Raw genomic sequence first — 24,756 nt, 5'->3', positions numbered from 1 at the left:
TACAGGCTATACACTAAAGTTCTGCCTTAACACACTTAGCTTTCAGAGCTGAAACACTATATGCATGCCACCATACTCACAATTGCACTCAAAAGAGCTACAAAGAAAATGTGCCTACTGCTCACACAAAATTTGATCTCCAGGTCTCCAATACATTATTCTCAACTTTATTTAGAAACTTCAGATAAAAGATCTCTGTTTAGGGCAGAATAACCAAATAGCCTGGCAGAAAAAGAAACTTTTCCATTAGGTGGATCATAAGCAATATTTACATCTTCCAACTTCTTTCTCACTCCCTTCCATTCTTCCAGAAAAATAAGCTCCTTTGAAATGCTTCACCTTTTTTGATTCTTGACAAGCCTAAAGAATATATCTTTAAAAACAGAGAAGAAGAAAACAGGAAAGGTGTTGGTTAAGGAACCACTTCTAAGATAACTTCTGATGAGGCAGCTGTTCAGCCTGAGAAATAAATTAACATTGTGGAGTGTTAAGTCAAGGAGCTGGAATGGTCCTACCTATGTTCATTAAAGAAAAGTCCAGGCTTCTATCAAGTGAAAGTTCTTTCTGTTTTTTTCCGCAGCCGTCATTGCTCTCCATAGATAGGCAGTTTCACAGGCAACTAGGGAGCAAGCCCATCTGTCTTCTTCAAGACTTCAGAGGCCCATTTTCTCTCTGCCCCTTGTTAATATATCTCCAGCCTCCTGGGGAATCAGGTGTGGGTTTCCTATTGCACTTGTTAACCTTACACTCAAGAATCTCCTGCTGTCCCATGCAGACTTCAGGAGGATTGCTGGCAGCTCAAAACTCAGTTTGCTGTTCCCCTCTGCAATACCATAAGCAGCAGGGGGTTCTAGCTGCTGGTAACCAGCTAAAATTCACACAGCTATTTAAAAGGCAGTATTAAAGACTTAAAAAGATGGCATTGTTTCCATTGCTATCTGTCCTCTGAACACACTATAAAATGGTAGTGTTCAAGTCAGAGGCTGTTTGTGTATTCCCTGACTCTCACTGGCAGGTGAGACACATGCAGTGAAAAAGTTGTTAAACCTGCCCCCCACCCATCAATCTAAAACATTATTGAATTTGTAAGACCATTCTATGGAATGGATAAGAATCAGAAATAAGGCCCTGCCTTATTCCCTCCCCCACCATCACAAGGCACATCCCTCCATGCTCCTCCTTGACTTGTGACACTTCCTATTTTTCAACCTGGCAAACAGCATTTTTGAACTGTGAGTAAACGAAATCATGGTGTCTGAAAGAGAAATTAAGAAAATAGGAAAAAAAAATTCACAAGTGCTAGGTTGAAAGGGACTGGAGCTCAGCATGGGCCCACACACCCTGCTTCTCAGCTGAGTACATTAGTCCAGCCAATCTCTGTGTTACAATGGGTAGTTCTCATGCTCAAACTAATTTAAAGCTAGCTTGGGCATATTTACACTACACTACAGACTACAATACAAACCTATGTGGTGACTTTACATAGGTTATCTCCAAAATACATAACAGCTATTTACATGCATACATAATGGCATTTACATTCAAAAAGCAGTACTGCAAGGACTGTCTGTTTAAATCCCTTTCCTTATTTCCACTTCATCTTATCCCATACTTCTTTTGTTCTCAGTTTCAAACAGCCAGGAAATTCTTCCCTTTCTTACATGGACATCTGAACCTCTTTCTTCACAGTCATTCTCCTCAACAACCCCACTAACTTATTTGGCTTTTAATCCCCAGCCCTCTGCATCTTCCTACAACTGACACTGCTGTACCATCCAAGCACCCACAGCTCCTCCTTTAAAGTTTTTCTTAAAAAGGCTAATTGTTTGTAAAGTCAATGCCATGTTTGGTCTGTTTTTAAAATCTGATCATCTTTAAAAAAATCCACAGGCAAGATAAACTAGCAATAGCCCCCAGTGCACACTATGATTCAGCAGGCAGACTATGGCAAAATTGCAGATCAAATTGCTATTTGGTATTTGTCTGTCTTCTCTTCATTTCTTCCTGTTGTATCAGATAGGAATACAAATCTTAATCATTTGGGGTAAAAGGCTATGAATCTAATTCAGTAAAACACAATGCTGCAGAATCTGGCAAAGGTGTCACAGTGATGCTTTTGTCACAATGTGTTTATTCCCAGCTTTATTCTGAGACATTACCAACAGTCATACTTCAGAGCCTGTTCATTTTCAAAATAGAGTTCAAAAATTAAACCTACACAAGGCAGTCAGCAGTACTTTTAAGAAAACAACAAACTAGGAATATCTCTAAGAGGAACTTTGATTACCATACGCCTCAGTTGTAACATTAGGTAGGTAACAGTGCCAAATAAAAACTAAAATCAGAATCTGTTCATAACAGGGTAAAGACCTATTTCTGATAGATTCTAAACAGGCTGCATTTTCTGTTTCTTTTGAAGGGGTCTTACTAAGTCTTTGGGTGACTTTTAAGTACAATTTTTATCAGGGTATTTGTTACAAACAAGTTGAGGCAAGACCAAAGCAGTTCATTACACTTACCTCTGCAATTCATAGTGTGACATTTTTATCTTAAAAAAAAAAATGTCCTCCTCAGTCTGTTCTTGATTGTTGAATAGCCAGAAAATTCATAAATAATTAGTATAGGAAGCAGACCAGCCACCACTCAGGATGTACTGGATGGGTAATCCTGTCAGAATTCTGTATGGTAAATTGTATTGTCCCATTTCAATGGCAAATGAAATTACCACTGTGATCAGCAGCAGCCAGCATATTTTACCACCTCAGTGGAACAGAACTAACAGTAACAGAGAAATCTGCTCTGGTCAAACTCTTTAAAACAGGTATATTAGAAACACTTGAATATGATTTTCAAACTAGCCATTTTAGGATTAAATAGTGCCTGTACTCAGTTTGTTCTGTATTCTAACACTGCCCTCTTGTGACATAATACAGTTTTGCAAGCAGTCAGGAAGGATTTTTCCAAACAAAGATGAAAGCAAGGCTTTATCTAGGAGATCCTAAATACGTGTGTTTGTCTTCATTAAAACATTTAAATTGGTACATGGAATGCTTCCTCTTATCATATTAGCAAATAACATGCAATATTAATATTTCTGTTTATATGAATTCTCAACTTGGTCCTCATCATTATTACTAACATTTTCTGTGAGAAATCACAGGTGTCTGCATGAGTAAGCTAATGTGCAGCAAGAATGTGTATGAATTAATTCTTCACTAGCTACACTGAAGTCTTGATCCATTAGTGCATTTAGATGTAATTTCTAGCGCAAGACATGTAACTCCATGACTCTGCAGGAGCAAAGGCTATTAAGACATTCTTAGTAAGCATAAAGTGCACAACAACTTACTGCACTTTAAATGGAAAAAAGCTACCAAACACCAAAGGTGGCTGCATAAAGAGTTAGCGCATGGTAGCTGCAACACAACACATTTATTCCCAGGCTTGCTGAAATTTAAGTTCCCCAGGTAGACAGATAAATACCTAGGAAAAGTGTGACTAATATCTTTAATAGAGAGAGTTGATTTTCCATATGTACATTAACACTGTAGGTATCATCATATAATCATAGGATTATTCAAGCTGCAGTAAAACTAAGGTCATCTAGTACAACTTCCTGCTCATCTTAAGTATTAAAAGATTACTAGTAGTGTCTAAAGACTTTTTAACCAACAGGAACCTAAATACAAAGTTAGCTTCTCCCTTCCTCGACAAGATGGCATAGTCCTCCTGGACTTTTACATGAGACTCCAAACTTCTAAACTTGTAAAACTCAGGTAAACTTCTGTATCTCTTCTGTTCTGCTGGAAGTTTTTCATTAACAGTAGTGCCATTTATGGTATAATAGTAACAGCAGAGCAATGAATCATTACTATGACTTTTCAAAGGAACCTTTGGCTCCTAGGTGCTATTATTGGAAAATGTGCTCGAGGGTAGGTTACAAGCATCCCTACATTTTAAGCACTGGTCATCCATTCCTAGCTGGGAGCACAATGCTGGCAACTGAGTCTGTCAGGGTTGCCCGCCTATGGAGCTACACAGTATTTCCTCCATCATCTGGGTTTGTAGTGAGCACAGTAGGCAGGGAGTGCTAGCAAGTACTTCAAGCTCAAGAACGTCTAGCACCATACCAACAAAGAAGTACAGTCAAGACTGGAACAGGGCACCCAGGACCTAAAGGCAGGACAAGGAGCAGGAGGCCAAGCATGGATAAGGAGGGACATGGTATAAACACCAAGATGGAGCAAAACCAGAGAAGATATTGGACTCAAATATTATTTAGAAGTCCCCGACCACCAAACATCCAGCACTGGAATAGTAAATGCATGAGCTGCTGTCCTTTTGGCAGTGAGGCTGTATCCTATGGCAACTAGGCAACAGTAAAAATTCAGTTCGTTGTTCCCATGAGAAGGAAACATGAGATTAAGAAATTACTGGAGAATATAATTTCTAGAACAAGAATCAGAGGAATTGTAGTTCTGTGGTTTCCTATTGGCAGGAAAATGCAGTGAACCTCAATAAGCAGGAAAAAATACTTACATTAGATTTCTTAAAAGGCAGAAGTGTTCCATCCTCCATCTAATGGAACAAATCAACATTTCAAACAGACTCGTAATTTAACTTCCACATCCAGAACACTTTTGTGGATACACTTCTTTCTGATTCAGTAAAGCGCATTGCACCTTAACAACAGTGTAGTGCCATCTTTCGGCAAACTCTGGAAAACATTCCTGATTGCTGTAGATCCACACAGAAAAGGGTCTCATAAGATCCCAGTACTTTTCCAAATTGTGACAATACCAATGATAGCCAGGCCATGCTAAGAATGGCTCAAATTAAGCTAATTATGCTCTCAATCAGTCTCTACTTAGTATAGTGAAGAGGTTGCTAAAAATAACGGTATGAAAGGAGTTTCGTTTGTATCTATCACTTTACTGTAGGAAGTAGAAAGACCCAGTGTTCACACACCGCCCTGACTTGCATTCTGACCCAGTTTCACTGGTGATGCAGTGCTCAACAAAGTGAAAAATCCCATTTCCACCAATCTTCTATGAGCAAGAAACCTTCCCCAAGCAGCCAAAATTTGGGCATAGAATACACCACCACTCCCCCCTCCGCACTCATGCTATATTCAATCAAGGTGGGAAAAAGGGGTAGTATTATACTTCAGGTCCTGGGTAGCTATAGCACGCACATGAAGGCACAATGAGTCACGTGTCAGAGGTACAATCCCATGCTGAGTGACATGATGGAATTGTCAGTCCCAGATCTCAAGCATGGGAGCATGAATGGGACATGATGCCTTGCCAGAAGACTCAGCTCACAGCAGGAAGTGCATGACTTGTCACCACGACAGTAGACAACATTGGTGGATGACTCTCTCCAGGAGAAGTTTCTCACCCTTTTTTTTTGGTATTTACTCTAAATGCTCAATTTTTTAAATCCAGGAGTGCCAAGATACTGAGAAAGTGCTTGAAATTTGGGGGGAATTTTACCTGTTCTTCTATTTTGTAACACTGAATAGGCATTACCTCCAGGCTTTTGGTCTAACACGGCAGCAGTTTCAATACGCTGCTATTACTATAATAGTTACCCATCCTTGCAGTGGAGACTGCAGTATACTGTTACCAGGCTGCACTGTTGGTGGATTTGGTTTGAACTTTCTGAACAAGGACTGAATTCACATATTCCTGGGGAATGAATTAAAAACTCTTAGATCATTAGTTTAACTTCATATGGTACTATCAGAAAATACAGAGGAGTCTTGTTTCATATTAAAATGTAGACTCCTTTTCAGAGAATTACATTTCAGTTTTCTTGAAATCAATGGGATGATTTGCTTCCATAGACAAAGGACAACTGAGACTAAGGGAGAGTCAGAGAAATGTGCTTGTGATAAGACAAAATATCTGTACAGTATATGTTGTTGTTATCTACCTCAGCTTAAGTCATACCCTCCCTTTGTAGTACTGACTGGATAGTTTCAAAGAAAAATCTATTTTACCTGGTGGTTGCTTGTATCAGAAACCTTCACATCCAGCGATCCTGTCAGAACAGCATACCAGTTCGTTCCAATATCACCCTGACGGAACACTGGAAAGATGAAATCTTGTAAATAAGAGCTATTTCTCTAAGCTTAGCAACATTAACAAACATTTTCCCTCATATTACTGTACTATTGTAGTAACTGCTAGCACTATAGAATTTGCCATATCAGACTACTTACTTACTATTACAATAATATTTCCAATGACACTGGAAAGCACATATTTTAGTAAACCGAATACACTACAGAAACAATGAAAACACATAGAATTGCTTCACTCTTCTCCTCAGTTTGCTTTTACCGCTACCTTAGTTAAGAAACAAAACAAACAAACAAACAAAAAGACTTTCTGAATAATGTCCCTTTGAAATTCAGAATCTTCCAATGCAGATACAGCTCTCACTGACTTCAGTAAGAGTTCTGGCTGAGAAGCAACTGCAGAACTTCGATGTTCAGGCATTCCAACTGCGTGATTACAGAGCATCAGAATTCCTATTACTCTAAGCAAATCCCAGTGCTGTGTGCCAGATTTACCTGAGGTGTACCTGCGACTCTAGCAAACACTACAGGTTTCCATCAGCTATTCCCCTGTACAGCTCTGGGAACTTACACATTCCCATCAAAGGACCACCAGTTATTTCCACCTCAGCTTCACAAACCACGCACAGCTGTCCACCTTCACCTGGCACAAGGGCTGGCAGAGCAGGCACAGGACTATTGCACCCCACAGCAGTATGCAGCTCTGCAAATCTGTCCTGTGTTATGCAGAGTGACTGCAAACCACACACTGTTGGTGATATGCCTAAGTGATACACTTTTGCCCCTGACATCCCAAAGAATCTACAAAAGAGATCACTCATACATTTTCAGGGGAAGAATGAGGCTTAAGTGCAATGACTTGCTTCTAATGTGTCAACAAAACAGTGGCAGAGTCCTAAATCCAATAATGTGTACCTTGTTACCATAGATTCACTACACACTGTATTTGTAGAGCAAACAGCGCTTTAGTCCTGCCTTCCCCCATGGCTATGACTGTAAATATTTTTATGGCCATTCCACTGATCGTGCTCTCTCATTGATTTCCTAGAGACAATCCCAGCCTAACCCCCAATTTTATCTACATCAAATAGATCATCATATGAAGCACTCTTACATGTGATTCCTTTCTCCAGATTTTCATAATATCCACAGAGACATATCTGCTGGAGGAGGTTTGGATGAAATTTCTCAAAAGCTTTCACTTCTTTCAGTCGTGTGAATATTATATCTACATCTTCACTAGAACGTTCCAAAGGTCTGCAAGAAAACAAAGGATAACATTCTCAAGGGCTTTATCAAAGAAACATCCCCACCTGCATGCACCAAACTTACAAATGTTTGCATTAAACGTCACAACATAATATAAAACAATTATAATGCATTTCACAAGTACATAATGCAATCCTTCCAAAACATCCTAACAATTGTCCATTATCAACTTAAGCATGATTATTATCATTTCAACACAGACAGTGTCCAGAAACCCCATTTAACACCAAAGTCCTGCTGTAGCAATTACTGTAAAAGTATGTATGATGATATAATCCTTATCCTAGAAGTCCTTAGAATGATATATAGTTTTAAGTTTTTATCAGCAGTAACTCCTATATCCACATCTCTCGCATTTTACTGGGTACAAACTAAGTTGAATGTTCTGGTTTCTCTTCTCACTTGCAAGCAAGAAAGACAACTTTAATAAGTACATTCTCTTTCACGCAGTTCCTGTCTCTTAATGTTGCACAAATTATATTTGCAAGCAAGAATCTTAACACTTCACTGGTAAGGGTAAAGAGTTTTAATCCAAATATTTAAAATATCTAAAATCTTTTACAGTAACACCTTTAAAAAAACAAGATTTCAAGCAAAATAAAACTGTAGAACTCCCTCCAACAAAGCAGTATGTGGACCAGCAGTTCAGCAGGTTCAGAAAACTGCTACATATTTATGAAACTAAAGTGAATTAGCTCCATAACATAAATTTTAAATGTGATTATCAAACATTATCAATCAGCAGGTAAGCCAACTACTAACTGACAGCATTAGGAAGAATCTTCCGTAACAGACTAAATGCCTACCACTACACACAGAAAGAAACAGAACGTTCCTAAGAGATCATGCTGGATCAGATTCAGAAATCATTTATGTATAAAGGGGTACCAGAAAGACAACTGTCTGTGATCATTAGACCTATCACTCACTCATATGCTGCTAGTTATTTTTACTGACAAAAAGGTTCTTTTGGCTAGTGGATGAGCTTCTAAATGAACAGAAGTCAGGTAGCTTACAATGAACCAAGACTAAGTTCACAAATACATACCTCTATCATCTGATTGTTACACCCACAGTGTAAGCACTCCTTCCAACAGGATGTTTTTTAAAGATTCCTCTTTGGAATCAAAGACTTAAGGGATGCAAATCTCCATCTCAGGGACGAAGCCCAGATCTCACTTACAGCGAACCTCTGTCTCTCATTCTTCTTATTAAATTAAGTCTAGGAGGGATTAAATCTCTATCCTCATTTATACTCCAACTTACCCTTATTAACTACAGATGAGAATAATAACTCTTTGGTGTATACAGTTACTTCTACATCACAGTGACATCTTCGTACCACTTCAAACCACAAGCAACTATAACAGCTCCCTTTTGAAATATTCCAAGATTTTTACCCATTCCTTTTTTTAAACTGCACACTAGCTGACAGGTACTAATAAGCATTAACTCTCTTGTCAAAATCCATTTAAGATGATTAGGAAGTGCAGCTTGCAAACAGATTTAAAATCAGTTTATACAAGATCCCTACCCAAACTACACTAGCACTTGGAACACTAACTCCGTAATTTATGGACTCTCAAAATTAAGAGCAAAAGCCAACAAGAAAAAAAGGGAGATCATTCTTTTGTCTTTTATTCTTTTATCACCTATCACTTTTTCCTAGAAAAACTGTGTCTGTGACTGTTTCATTCATACAACTGCTCATAGCTGACTCCATTCAAGTCCATCAGTTCGTTTGCATAGAATTGACTGTAGGATCTCAGTATTTAGGGGTTTTATCTGTTTGATGCAGTCAGCCAGGGAAAAAGCAAATAGGGTTAGCAAACAACATGTATCAGGTTGTATAAACTTAATGAACACTTTTCTCCCACAGCTCTTTCTGAAATCAGAGTGCAGAAATCTCTTCCACTTCTGGTCCTGTCAAAAGAACAAGACTTGGGAGGATTTAATTCATAGACTGTGTAGCTTTTTTTCAAGAGTTGCTGAAGGCTCAAGAGGCAGGGTTTCCATCTAGTTCAGAAGAAGGTAAGAGCAGGGCTCACTTCCATTGATGTGGCAAGGAGTGTCTTGTGTCAGGCAGATGAACTGCAGGAAAAGCTCTTTCTTCTGTCAAAACTGTCAAAACTCCCAGTAAAGTGAGTCATCATGGAAGGATGAGCATTCTCACAGGTAGCTGAGACACACTATTCAGAGTTTTAAACATCAGCACAGCAGTGAGAAACCAAACTCCATATTTATTGGCAAACGCTAATTAAAGTTGTGTCTTCCTAGTGGCTTATTTTTAGCAAGCCACTGAGCTACGGTGCTTTACATTAGCAGTAGTTACTTCCACCTGGAGTACACAAACTGGACATTTGAAAGGGGACATGCAGGCATGCTCTAAGAGGAATCCAAACGTCTAAGTAATATGCATAGTAGTAATCTGAAAATTGTTATATTCCTTTCAATGTTTCTTAATAATTCATTAGTGCGAGCCATTTATTTCAGTAGTCTGTCTTCAAGGTTTTAGTATTACTATGTGCAGCTAAATTTCCACAAATATTTTTACTGGGAGGGTACACATTTTGATCCATCACATTTGGAAATGAAACTAGAATTTGGGAGAGGCTTTCAGTGAATGATTTAACCATTAATCTATCTTAGAAAAGGTACCTTCTCCTCCAGCTGTGTTTTACCAAAAAAGAAGAAAAAAAGCAGCAGCCAGCACAGAAACATGTAAGGAATCTTAACTATACCCCAGAATAACAACTTATTAATGACTCTAAAATGAGACACACAGACAAACACCTAGTTTAAGATTTAGCTGTTTGGTTAAGATCGTGAATAAGCATAAACATGAACAACAAAATGCCCTTGGATTTGATCAGAGTTCCTAGGAAATGTCCTCAATGTTTAGGAGTACAAAATCAACTAACACTAGGTGTCCCAAGCTGAGGCGGCCCTTAGTCCTTACTAGGACATAGAATTTTGGCTGTGTAAAAACTCCGTATTGCACTGTAACAGTAATAGTAGTAGCACTCAAACTCGTTTCTATTAAGTGCTTATAATCTATAACAATGAGACTAGTTTCAAAGGATAGTTCTACTTAGTGAGAGAGCATAATGAGAATAATAAAATATCATGGTGTCAATTAACTGCTTTTCCACATGCTTGCAAAACTCAGGCAAAGTTTGACCACTTTCTACAAAGTATCTTTTAATAAAATTATCATCATTGTAACTGTTGTCATCATCATTAACTTAACATTAATGAATCTACTTATGATGCCAAATTTTGTTTTCTACTTCCTAAGTACAAGCTGTTTAGCATGGAACAACATCAGTACAGGACAACATAAATTTACCTACTCACTGCAGCAAACATTAAATTGCTGTAGACTTGGCTTTTTTAAAGCATAGTTTGGAATAATATTTAAACAGATTATATTACAATAGATTCCTTAGAACACTAATGATTAAACCTATTAAATAGAAAAGTACTACTGATGGCAGAGGGAGAATTATTCAAGCTTTGTCATTGTAGTCACACTGATAGGAGGCAGTGGTATTAATCCAGAAAGGAACCATTCCCCAACCCAGGGAGATCAGCTGCAAAAGTCAATGCCAAGGAGGTGAATCTCCCTACTCCCTACATGGCTCCAAAGGCCTCTGAAAAGGCTTTTCCAGAGACCATATCAGAGCACCTGAAGTCACTCCCTGTGATCACCACTGCTGTTCACTAGAGAGCAAATTCACGGAGCTTAGCCCCCCTCTCCTAAACTAGTGCCGGTGAGGATTTCCCTTCTGTTCTGTGACATTGACACTGGTATGCTACCGAAGTGTCCCCTCATTGCTAATGCTGCTGAGTTATAATTTGATATCCGTAAGCATAAGAAGTTAAAAAATGCATTTCACTGAGACTTCAGCTACCACTGGATTTTCTGCTAAAGCTTCTGTCCTTTCCTGAGAGTATTCCTGTTTCTGAAAGCTCTAGCCCAAATGCATGGAATAGGACCATAGATGAATCTAAAAGTGCAGACAACTCTCTTAAATGAATGGAAATTCTTCAGCTCTCAACAGTTTGGTAGAGGTACCAGCTAGAACAGAAGCATTTTAAGGCAAGGTCATCCTTCTTGTAGAAAATCTATGACTCCATCCAGTAACACACACACTGCCTAGGCTGCCTCACCCAATTTAAAATAAATTTCAAGTAAACCAAGCTGTGGATGTGTTACAATTGTCTTCATCTTTTTTGCTTTAAAAAATAGCTTACTTCTTTTTCCCAAGTTTTCAGCATCTTTGTGGGGCAGCTGCTGCTATATCTCAGTTTCCCTTGTCTGCAGGGTACACACCCAGAAAGAGCTTTAGTATCTGCTGTAGTAACCACACTTCACTAACTGGCCCAGCAACCGTAACTGAGGAGGTGAGCATAGCAAATGCCAGGACAAAACCATGTGGGAGGAATGACTGACTTGGAAATACAAACTTCATGCTTAGTATGTTTTACTATGAAGGATAATGCATGGGTGACACTCCTACATCCCCCTTCCAATCTTCGATTTAACATGATTGTCCCAAAATTTGTATCTCAACAGGGTACTGTGCTGACATCCCATTTCACTGTGGCCAAACTGAGGCGCGCATTTCGAATGTTGCAAAGCAGGGATAAAAAATTATTAGGAAATTATGAACAGCAAGAGAATTTAATGTATTTTCAGTACGATACAAGCCTTTATGCTTTGACTACTGAACGCTTTAGCCAGCTTCTTACTTATATTACCAATTTGCCTCTTCAGAGCATAGTAAGTCTTACCTGGCAGTAATGTTTTCACACAAGAGGTCATCTATCTTCTCCTTCCGCTTCTTCAATACAACTTCAGAGCATACATTTACAAGTGACAGCATCAATGCTAGTTATACATCTCTATTCAATTATGTCAATAAGGCTTCTTTAAAGGATATTTTACCCCTGATTTACTTGGTTGTGAAGATTTGAGGCATGTATTTTATAGAGATAAAACAATTTTCTTTACAATGTCTGCTTGACTATCTGTAAAAGGAGATTATAAAAAAACTTGCCAGAAGCATATCTTCAGAAGGCTATTTCATATTTTTAAGTGCCAACTATTCAACATCAAAGTTTAAATACAGACAGAGGGTAATTGCTACAATTCGTCACATATACAATTTGGGCAAGTAATTCTGTCCATTTGTAGCATATATAGCTTTATAAAAGAAAGTATTTTGATGGTGTTCAGATTAAATACTTGAATGCATGCTGTGATAGACTTGTTAACCTAGAAGAAAGGAACAAGTTGGAGTTTTTTGTTTTATATTTATCAATTTATCTAACTACAACCTATTACTTTCTCTTCTACCATATTATATGTCCTTTTTTAAGGCTCTTCCTCATAATTGGTTTGACACTCAAAAAAGCAAAAACAGAAGATATGTAGTTTTGCCTTCTTCACCAAGATGCCTCTAGAATTTTAAAATGTTTATTTCTATAACATCTGTTCAGAAATCTGAACCCTGCTCTAACTGAATGAGAACACTAAGGTCCATTTTCTTCCCTTGCTCTTTTTAACTCTTTAAAAGGGCAATACTGCATTTCAGACAGCAATGAACAGCCCATGAAGGATGAGCATATATGAATGTTTCTTCCACCGACGAGGCTGTTTGTAGAAAACAGAGTATCACACCACATAACACACAAATAAAGACAACTAAAACTAGCTCATCTCTGAGTTAAAACTGAAGCATCTATTCAAAGATGCAAAGGCAAATTCTATGAGCTGGAAGGTACCAGTAACCACTACCATGGACCATTTGGTGAATCTTAATAGTATTTTAAAGTACATTCTGATTTGAAATATGAGCAAGGAGAGAACAGCAAGGAATGTCACTGAAACCAGACAATTCCTCTATGCTACCTGTACTTTCTCCTGCCCTGACATGCAGAAAAGCAAAGCAGTAGGATGCAGAAGAATATTAGTACCAAGATACCGTTTTCCCTTAGCAAGAGCAGGACAACACTGAAGCACCTCTCTCCTCCAGGCAATGCTGTAAGGCTCTTTTGACTTTTAACTTCTGTTTGAGAAAGGAAAGTTTACGAGAGGGATACCAGTAACCTATAAAAGCACTTTAGACCTGTGGTAAGAGATTTAAGTGCTAGATATAAATGAAGTTACTTGTAATCTGTAGTATGTAATGTCCAGAGAAGGGTTTAATTCCATGGGGACAGAAGGCAATCAACTCTCCCCAAGAGGCACTTTGCACTTGTTACAGTAGCATTACCAAATCCATGTTTTCAACATCCACATTTCAGCTTTTCTTTCCCTTGTCATGGGAAAAGCCTCATCATGAGGTTTTAAAATAATAATCACATTACAGTTCTTTTCTTTTGATTTCCATCTTCTGAGACTTTGGGATTACAGTTTTCACATTTTCCTTAACAGACAGGAAATAAAATTTTATTTAAACCCTGCTCCCTAGGATTCTTATACATACAAACCATTACAGAGTTAAAAAAACCAGCAACACAAGTAAAACTTCTGATGCTTAGTTTCCAACAAATTAGTATTGTCACCTACACTCAGAATCCCTCTGATAATCTCTCATGTCTTGCTACGCAAGGCACAAGGAACGCTGTAGACAATCCTGATCTACGCAGGTACTGATCGAGCAATCAGTTAAATGCAGACCTACTGTCAGCTGCAGTCAGACAGAATTTGTAATAGTTGAGTTGTGGCTTCCTCAGTGAGGGCAAAAGAACGCAGATACGGGGGACTCTCCTTTACCTACATACTCATCTCATTATTATATTACTCAATTATATTTGTGCCTTCAATTCAGTTTGGTGAATGCAGTGAAAAAATCTTGGAGGATTAGACAGAGCAATCAGGTGCGCTTCATTTCTTTATATACCTTGCTCTGCAAATCATGCATCCTTACAACAGGCCAACTTTTAAACCTGTATAAACAGTGGAATAACAAAAGATGTATTTATTAAGTAATGACATTCGTAAAGATTTATCTCAAGTTAAAAATACAGTACTTAGACAATACAACTATAATAGGAAATAAAACATATAAACAATTTTTTTCACCTCCATATGTTTCTAAAAAAGACAAAATATTTCAAGAGAAAAAATAAAATTGCAAGGAAATTTTCTCCTTTCATTCATGAAAATTTTTATGTATGGTGCATGCTTTGCAACCAAGGTGTGACTAAATCTTATTGAATAAACCCTGGGATTTTCATAAACATGAACTGGAGATCTGGACAGTTAAAATTCCATTTGACAGAAGTAGATCTAGACAAAATTACATTAACCGGCACTGCAGCTTCATAATAGACATTAAAAGCACTTTAATATGAAGACAGACTCTGAGATACATTGCAAATGAAATCTGTAATTGAACAATATGCACAAGTGATGATATCCTTTGATTCAAACTCTGACCACTGCCATCCACCAATACACTATGCTAAATGCACCTTTACCCATTTAGGATGTGCATTGTTACAGCTAATGAAAATTTAAAACCTAAAGCAACTATGAAATAACTTCTACAGATTTAGATTGACATACATTTTGACAACTGCTGAATTCAAAGATGAAGTGGAAACTCAGTTCAGGAAACATTCACTGAGGGTACTGATAAAGCAGCAGAAGCAGTAAGTGTTCACGACAAATATAGTGCAGAAAATACTAACAGAACAAAGGCACTACCATAAGAATGATGAGCTTGTTAAATGCAGCAAATTGTAAGATGCAGATGAAAACAGATGTCACACTGCATAAGAAAAATACTTGTATTTGAAAAGTATCTGGTGGCCACCTGACTTTGAGGGCATTATTTCAATTAGCTGGTTTGTTGGGGTTTTATTCCTTTGCTGGAGTATAAGGTTTTGTTATAAAAGAAATTTCATCTGCTCAGAATACAGGATTTTAAGAGAATAAATCCTAACAACATGCCAGAAATAACCCAGGCAATGACAGTTTAGACAAGTTTCCAGTTTCACCTGGTAGAAGTGAAAACTTAGAGTGGCACAAGTACCACACCAATCATGCAGCCACTTCACAAGACCACCAACTAAATTTGAATATATCATGTCCTAATAGGCTTATGCACGTACTAGTTTGCTCTGGTGGGCCATGACAAAGTTTATACACATGAATGCTAGGGCAATCACTTTTTCTTCCTCTCAGTACCTGTCCATAGAAAAAGTGTGTAACCTACTGCAACCACATGTAACAAATGGAAGCTCATACTAGAAATGCCTAAGCCCACAAACAGAGAAAAAACCAGCCTTAATTTTTTTACAATACTTTTGCTCGCACTATGACTTATTTTGAACTCATATATTCAATAAAATGCACAGACCTACAAGCTTGTGGCAAGATATATTAACAATTATTTTGGTGTCTCTGAGGAGGTATGGAGAAAAAAAGGGCTTTTTTATTATTCATCGAAGACTGCACCTTTGCACTGGACTAGAAAATTAGTTGCATGATGCGGAAAGATAAATTTGTTATTATTCATCACACCCAGAGTATTGTATCTTTGCGTGAGTGCTAGAAAGCACTTAGGCTATGTCTATACTGCTCCATCTCCGACTTTCCACATCCTGGTGCCTGCTGCTGATATATCCCCACACAGACAGCTTAGCCACGTACTACAATACAGAGAGAAAACACTAAGCACAGAGGCCAACAGGAGCTGCGGTGTATGTCCATGATTTTGTTCAGATACAAACTATGTGAAAAATGGTGGTGTTATTTCTATGCATTTGTTACAAATAAAAAGCAAGGGTAAAAATTTAAAATACATAGAAGTTGGTGTATGTTTTACCAATCACATAAAAACACATTTTAAAAGTAAATAAAAGAGCATTGTAAAGCAATTCTAAAATATTCACAATATTGCCTGATTTCAAATCTATATCCCATTATCTTTGACATAATTATAGGTTATAGAGGATGACAAGCATTTTCCATATTTCTTGTAAAACAATTCTTTCAGAATATCAGTTCTTCATTCTAGCCTATCTGTATACTCACAAGAGACCTGCTGACTACTAAGCATACACAAATAACTTACATCTCAAATATACAAACTAAAAAACAAATCCTGATTTAAATATGTTGCTGTTACATAGCTTCAGCCTCAATTCTCCCTCCAGTCTTTGGGAGCTTGGCTTAAGGTACAGATCTGAGATAATTATCCTTAATGTGTTATTTTGGTTTTGTTAGATGTAAATGATGCAAGTCGAAAGTCTGCCAAGGATGACAAGGATATAAAAGCTCAGTATGTACAATATGTCCTCGAAACACCCATTCATATTTAAATAATTTATGAATAGCTGAGCAAAGATCATAACATTCTTAGCACAACAGGCTAGCAAAGCTACATGCTTTGCTCTGTGATCTGCTCCTCCGGTATGCTAAGGCACTGAAGGTTTTATTTAAGACAGAGAAAAACACAGGACACCATAGGCAGGTATGAAATTCTGGGATCTCTGACTGTTGTGAATGTTGTACACCATTAAGAAGTTTGTATTTCTATCCAATTAAAACACTTATCTGAATTCATGACTGTGATCAGGTTTAGTGAAATAATAGTGATGTAAAAAATACTTTGTCTACTATCCAGTAAAGCTATGTCAACATGGAAATTTCCTGGTTAGATAGCCTTTGGTGTGAAAGAAGGCTATCCTCCACAAGAGTAGAGAAGATGTTCCTAAGCTAATTATACACACTTGCATAAATCAGCAACATTTTAATTATGTGCAGATCGGACATACAGAAAAATGCTAAGATGGCAGGCATGCTTCACCTCCCTATGAAATCAGTAGTAGCGCAACTATTTACTTCAGAGATAAAAAGACTGCTTTCCTTAACACAAACATTATTTACGTCTCCAGGTACAACCAGGATGTACAGTTGTTCACTGCTGATCACCTCTCTCCTGCAAAAGTAAAATATTCTTGATAGAGCACAGCGTTCTGATCTTTCCTGTTCCTGGTTTTCCTTACCTTTGCACTTATGACTTTATATATATACTGTCCTGTGTATTTGATTTTTAAGTGCTGATCTTTGGCTTTTGTGGTTAGTAACCACACATGGAAGCTGCATGGTCGAAGCACTGGTGGCCCTAGCCCACAGTACCCTACACAGTAACAACATTTCTCCTGAAACATTTTGGTAGTTCTTCATTTTAATATGTGCTCTCATTTTAGATGTTAGTAGTTCTAGTTTGATATGTGACTTGGAGAAAAACATGAAGAACATATACAAAATACATAATTTCTGTACATGATGCATTTGTTATTTCCATTTAGAGTTTAATTCTCCTTTTTTAAAGAATTAAGTTGGATAATCCATATTACATGTCATTTTAATTATCTTTGCCGAAGCTCATCTAAAATTCTAAAACATACCAGTTTTAGAACTGCCTTCCTCCTGAAAATATAAATACATTTGTTCACTAAAACATATTAAAACTATCTTTATTATTTAATAAAAACACATGGTATCCTACAGAGAACTGACTCATTAAATGATCCTATATTTACAGAATCCACACCTACGTTAGAAAATGTAAGATTTTTTTAAAGGCTTAAAATACATAAAATTACATTAAATCAGTACACTGATAGAACATCTATAGGAAAGAAATACACTTTAGAAATACTAGTGTGCAAGTTGATTAAAAGTGCTTTATCTAATAGTATTTAGCTTCCTATAGTACTTTTCCAACAGAGGTTTAATTTTATGTTTTAAATGGAAAAACAGAACAAAACGTGTATTTCCTATAATCACAAAGTAAAGCATGGCAAAGACCAGGAAAAAACCTACAATCTGTCATGTCTTGGGTTTGTCCTACATCCAGACTTCCTTCTGAAAAAGAAAGATAATAATACATAATCCTTCAGGGCACCTGGAACTGATTCTTTCCACTCAACAAATTGGTGCTACTAGCTTACTACTAGTAACAAAAAGGAAAGAAAAAGTTTCATCTTAATAGCTCCAATGAAATTTCCATTATAAAAATGGTCAGCATAGTAATTTTCATGTAAATATAATGGCGATTTCTAAATGCAATGTCTCATGTTTCCTAAAATCGTCATTCACTCCCCAATGCAGCTCATTAAGTTACTTTAGTTTACAATTTAGATCTCGCAATGTATTGCACTTTAAGAAACCTGAGAAATGACAGGATCACCTGTTTAAAAGTACTGCGGCTCATAACCCTGCTTCTTCATGTCCACTCAATGTCAGTTTAAGAGAGCGAAGAATCAGGCCCTCTGCTTCACTTTGGTTTTTACATGGCTAGGTTACCAGTTCTGTCTGTATTTACATTTAGAGTACTTCCAACATTTATACAATTTATATAACCTCCAAGAGGTTAGTCTTCTTTGAAGTCATGTGTTACAGAGGGCAATCAGCATTTGTGGTAGGTGTCTAGACCAAAAGTTTCATTAGCTTCTTACAATTTGCTGCCTGGCCTGTTAATTAAACCTAATTAGAGGTGCAGCCCTACAGCATTAGAAGGTTACCTGGAAATGGTAGAAATTATGAGAAGAGGAAGGTTCCTTCTGCATGCACAAAGGGTTCTGCCCACACCGCGGCCCCAAATGGCATCAACTTGTCAAAAGCTGGGTAATGATGCTCACTAAACCGCTATACGCCATGTAAGTGAATTCTCTCCCGACAGCTTTATTTGAACCGTATAGCATAGGTATGGTCTCAATTTTTGTTAACTATTTTCCTAGTCTACAGGAGACACAGTGAGTGTTCAGAAATCGAATGACCTCACTTCTGAACCAATGCAGTAAGTGCTGAAGGTAGGAATACAGCAAAGGACATTCAAACCACCCACCATGCAACTCTACACTGCGAGACTCCCTTTCTGCTGCAACACCCAGGGAAAGCACTCCAGATTTTTTTTTAATAAATAAATAATTTGCCTGTATTTTTAGAAGTGAGCACACCACCTCTGAGCACACGTTGGCCAGCCGTAGCTCCCACTCACGCGGTGCTGGCCGCCTGCCAGTACCTGACCCACAGCAAACGCTGCCACCAGCCTGGAGGACAACCGCCTGCCCCCAGGATGCCGCAGCGGGGAGAAGAGGCTGAGAGAAGCCTCCGGCGGCCTCTTTCGGGGAGGACATTTTTTCCCCCCCTCCGGCCAACACCCCTGCACCTGCTTGCTCCACGGAGCGCTCCGAGGCGAGGCTCTGTCTTTTCCCGCCCGACCTGTGAGGCGGCTGGGCCGGGGGCTGTGCGGTGGGGGAGGGGCGGCGTGCTGAGGTGAGGCCAGGCGGGGGGCGGTGTGCTGAGGTGAGGTGAGGCGAGGCGCGGTGAGGCGGCGGGCGGTGTGCTGAGGCGAAGCCAGGTGAGGGCGGACTGGGGCCTGAACGCCGTGGGCAGCGCGTCCCCGCCCGGCAAGCCACAGGCCCCCGGGGCGCGGCGCCCTCTCCCCGCCCCGGCGCTCCCCCTCCTCCACCACGTGCAGCATTTTCCGGGGCAGCAGCTGTCCCGTTGGGGACTGCCCGTCCCCTCCGCTGCCGGGAGCATTGCGAGCCCTCATCCTGCCCCGCCGCCCCGGCTCTGCTCCCCCGGGTATTTTGCTTCCCACCTGCACGCTCCTTATGTAAGGCTGGATATGATGGGGGGAGGGGGGGCGGGAGGGGGTGTCAGCACACACACATACATACACACACACACACACACATACATACATACACACATGCATGCAGGGGGCAGGTTACACGCACACAGCATCCCTCCGCAGCCGCTCCTGTGAAGATGCTGATACCTTTTATCCAGGCAGGCGATCCACTCGCCGGAGGATGAGGAATGGGAGGTGTGAGCGGCAACCATGTTGGACAGGGATCAGGTCGCCGCACTCCCGGCTGGCGGCGGCTCCCCCCGCCCGCCCACCGGTCGGTCCGTCCGTCCTCCCTCCGCGCACGGCGTGATGGGCGCGCCCAGGCCCCGGCGGCAGCCCGCCCTGCCCGCCGCAGGCAGCGCTGCGCGGGGTGCGGGTCTGCCGGGCCGCTGCCCGCCTCGGCCCGCGGCTGGCCTCTGACTTGGCGCCTCCTCGGCCGCCCGGGGCGCCCACCGGCCCGGCCGCCAGGAGCGCCTGGCCCTGCCACCCCACAGCCGGCAGGTAACGGCCCGGCGAGGGGGCGGAGAGGAGTTACTCCCCTTCTGGAAGGTGTTCTTGTCCTCCCTCGGCTCTCGTGAGCTACTGGTCCCTGCCCTTGCTTCACCAGATGTCCTTCACGGGCTTTGGGCTGGGTGAAATAAAGCTTTTTAGTTGTAATAAGCAGCTCAAGAGTGTTTTAGCAGCTCTCCAGAGCCCTGTGTGTCTGTCACCCCAGTAGTCAACCCACAGTAGCTGAGCGGGAAGGAAGGTGCAGTTCACATTTCAGGAATTTTTCTGAAGCCTTCCTCCAGCCTGCTGCTCATCCTGTCATCGCCGATGAAAGTGTGTCCTAAAGGTTCTGGTTTATTGTAGGTGAAAAATGAGCTGGGCAGTACAGCCTGTGAATAGGATTTAACAATTGGAAGGAACCCAACAGACACAGCATGAGAAAGGTGAGTGTAGTATGCAATGAGAACCATCCACACCCTTCTGTTGTGATAGCGTGGCCTGCAAGATACAGGTTTTTTTAAGGATACTAATGCATACGGGATTTAAGAAGTCATGAGCAGAGGAAGGAATGCAGAGCAGCAGGTCTCCCTTGCAAGGTTTTGTGTGAAATATTTTCTACAAAATATTTTCTACAAAATGTTTCAGGATCTAGACTTCCCAAGTAATCTGTGTGTAGCCATAAGCTTCAGTTTACAGTCAACACAACCTGCGTTGAGTAGTGTGGGAGAAGGGTAGGAAGCTCCACAGATCTCAGCAGGATGTTTGGGGTTACATGTAGATGATAGCAAAGTAAAACTCAAATTGTGCCTTCCTTCAGGCTTATAACTCCTCTCTGCTTTATACCGTGGACACAAATGATTCATTCAGATGCTGATAATCTGCCAGTGCATTTTACGTATCTCCATGGGCTATCTTCTCTGCCCTCTGTTCTAATCTCTTTCGCTGTACCAAGTGTAATTTTCTTACATACATGCGCTACTTCACTTTTCACATCTACCTTTTAACAGCCTTATTGCTGCCACAGCTTCTTTAGCTGCTTTAACAGAAATAAATGTTAACATCAGGATACTGAACAGTATGATGAAAAATCCAAGGAAATATATCTTAAAATCCCCTTTGCTAAAAGGATACCACTAAGAAATTGGCATAGTGAAGGAGAACGCCACGAAAGCCAATTCTTTCATTTTGCCTTAAAAAAATTAAAGTGCATGCCAGTGGAATAGAAGAGGCTGTCAGTCAGTGAGATCAAAGCTGCAGGTCTTCCTTTCCTATAGTCTGTGGGGAAAAAAAATGAGAGATTCTTGCATCTAAGCAATCAATCTACTTGGGGAAAATCAATGCTATTCATTCCTCAATATGTGAGTGTTTGGGAGCCAACAGAACAAGAGCTTCAATTGTAAGAAACTCTAAATTCTGAAATTAATTATTTATAACATAGTACCTACATTACAGATGAATCAACAAAGCTCACTAATTTTTTACTTCCCTTATAAAACATTCATCACGTTATTCCACATAGTTACAGTTTTCCTTCCAGAGCAATCACACAAGGCAGCCCTTGCTTGCCTCTTTCTCCCCTCAACCCAGTTTAAGCTGCAGTAGATGCTCTTTCCTCTTCACTGGCTTGAGGCCTGAAGAAGGAGCCCAGAAATGACTCTTAAACTGAAGGCCTTTATCTTTTCTCACGGGCTGTTTCACTGACACAAACAGCATTACACATACCAGTACCAGCAGTTTTGTACATAGCAACAGCGTAGCTCAGTCAGGAAAACCAGGGTGCTGCAACTGTTCAGTCTTTACTCAACCACCTCTATCAAGTCCTCTCCCGTCCGTGTAATGCTTAATGACCCAACCGCTAGAGGACAGGCTAGGTCTCCATAAAAGGTAGCAAGCAGGGATATTTCCTTGGTAAGCAGATGGATAGGAGAAAATAGCCTGAGCTTGAAAAGACAAGACCTTTGGAATGCTCTCCTGGGATGCAACTTGTGAAAACCTTTGTCAGTGCTCATGAACCTACCCTTAACCAAGGAACCTACCTGCCCTGGGACAGCCCTCTGCGGTTTCTGACACTTTAGATTCCAAGGAATGCAGTGCCTATAGGCATGAAGGGGATGTTGCTCAGATGCCTGGCTGTGGGCAGACACTTCTCAGAGATGTACCTTTTTGTGGAGTAACCATTAAATGAGAGTTTAACGCTTTGCAGATTATGCACGTTAGAGAGGCCCAAAGTGGGCTAGGAAGCCTGGATATATCCATACTTCAATCATAAGTGTCTCAATTACAGAGCAATTAGAGCAAGACAGCCAAAATATACCTATGGCAGTTGGATTATGAGTAATCACGTAACTTTCTGATTAAGGCATGAGTGGAACTTCTCAGAGAAACTTAGGAAGCAGGGAATAAATATTTGATTGTTCAAATATCAGCCTCTGTCAACCAAAGAGTCTCTAAACTGCACAGAAATGTCGGGAGCTCCAGACTACTGAAATGAGAAATCCTGGACCCCAGTTCAGTGCATGTTCTCCTGAGGTAAAAGGTACCAAATAAGCAGTATATATCTCGCATGAGAAGTCAAATAGAATGCAGATTATCCTGTGACTCTTAAGAATTCAGACCATAACAAGCCTAGGAAACATATCATTTGAGAAAACTGTCCTTATGTTGATGGGGTCAAGTGTCCATTCACCTGTGAGTAGAACATATGCTAGAAGGCAAATGCTGAAGCACACTTCATTAGTATAAGGACTGTATCTCCTCATGGTGCCTCATGGTGCCTCATAGTGCCCATTCTTCATTCCTTTTCTAAGTCACACACCTGTATGAAAAAGAGATGACCCAAAAGATAAATTTGAGACCCAGAACTGTCAATGGCAAAAAATGCATTTATGTTCAGTCTCACCTATATCTACACATGCCTTCTACTACACCTTTTGTGAAGTTTCACCTGAGAAAGCATAAAGGATTATGCATCAATAAAATGACTGGTGGTGTGAAAATATCTTTCTCAGAAACACATCCTTCTTTTTCAGCATTTGTGGCACTCCACAGTAATGTTTCACATTTAATTTCTCCCTGTTGAACAGAAGGCTAATGGGACTTTTTACAATCTGATTTGTGAGACTTGATTATGCAGCCGAAAATTTGGGATGGTGCTGCTTTCAAAGGAGATTGCCGCTGGGAAATGGAGATTTGCCAGCTGAAGTATGTGGAAAATCAACTGGCATTCTAACTTTCCACAGTTTACAAAGGAGTGACAGGGCAGAATGCAGAAGCCCTTAAGCCACAGAAAACCAGAAATCAACCAACCTTCAAGTTATCCTGTGCCTGTAAGACTTAAGAGTCAGAAGGTGTAGGGTCCAAACTCTTGTTTGCATTATGGGACATAAGGCATATCATGTTGAATTTCATACCTTGACTATTTCTTTGCCTTTTCTTGCCAATACAAATACTCATTCCTTCACTTTTTTACTCACATACAGCCAAAGAGCTCTTGCTAAAATCTTCCAGGAAAAAACAAATTCCCCTCAAACTGCAACTTTCTATGAAAAATGTGAACCAAAAGACTAAATGGTAGTTGTTAGAGGTTGAAAAAAATTCCTAAATATATTTAGTGTGTTATAGAGTAATAGGGTACAAAAGAGAGCTACTGTGGAAACCCCTTCACACTGCTAATTATATCAAGAACTTTAAGTAAAGTTTCAAGTAACTTCAATAATACTGTTAAAAGAAAGAACAGTAGGAGTTGCCCTATTTTCTACAGCAGTTTTGAATGTTCTGTGTCATACTCCATACTAATGAAATTGTAGTTATCATATAGCGAGGAATTAGTGGACACAATCTATAACCTGCCCATTGGCATCGCAGTGTCTGGCAAACTAAAGCAATTTAATTTCAGAGCAAACTCACACAAAACCCCAGAAGCTCAGACCCCAGTTCTGGCCATCTGTGTTCAAGAGAGTACCTAGGGGAAACAGCTGGCTTCCAGCTACCAATGTACTCCCCTGATTCCTATGTCTGTTGAAGTATTGCTCATCCTCAGGGCTTCTAATTCAGACTGACTGTACTGAATCTAATTGATAGCACAAGGCATTGGCTACAGTCTTTTGTCCTTAAAATACAACTGGGATACAGGGTAAGGTAAGGTCCGCTTCAGCAGCTTTAAAACATTTACAATTTCCTTTCTATGGAGGAATCTCAAATTTGTCACTTAAGCTGATTTTAAGCATGTTTTACGTTGCTATATGGAAG

General features: G+C 39.8%; 1 protein-coding gene across 3 annotated transcripts in view; it reads right to left on the bottom strand.

Moving 5' to 3' along the window:
* The window catches only part of RAPGEF4 (Rap guanine nucleotide exchange factor 4), a gene marked incomplete at both ends in the record, with an annotated part of 154,014 nt that extends 133,783 nt beyond the window's left edge, over positions 1-20,231 (bottom strand). For all 3 annotated transcript variants that reach the window (XM_082001460.1, XM_082001461.1, XM_082001462.1), the window contains 3 exons: positions 6,005-6,093; positions 7,200-7,342; positions 20,167-20,231. In XM_082001460.1, the coding sequence (XP_081857586.1) occupies positions 6,005-6,093; positions 7,200-7,342; positions 20,167-20,231 (297 nt within the window). The remainder of the gene's footprint in view (positions 1-6,004; positions 6,094-7,199; positions 7,343-20,166) is intronic.
* Positions 20,232-24,756: the final 4,525 nt, after the last annotated feature.

The sequence above is a fragment of the Phaethon aethereus genome, assembly GCF_964289735.1.
Source record: "Phaethon aethereus genome assembly, chromosome: 6".
Taxonomy (NCBI): domain Eukaryota; kingdom Metazoa; phylum Chordata; class Aves; order Phaethontiformes; family Phaethontidae; genus Phaethon; species Phaethon aethereus.
This window is presented reverse-complemented; position numbering and strand designations above follow the sequence as displayed.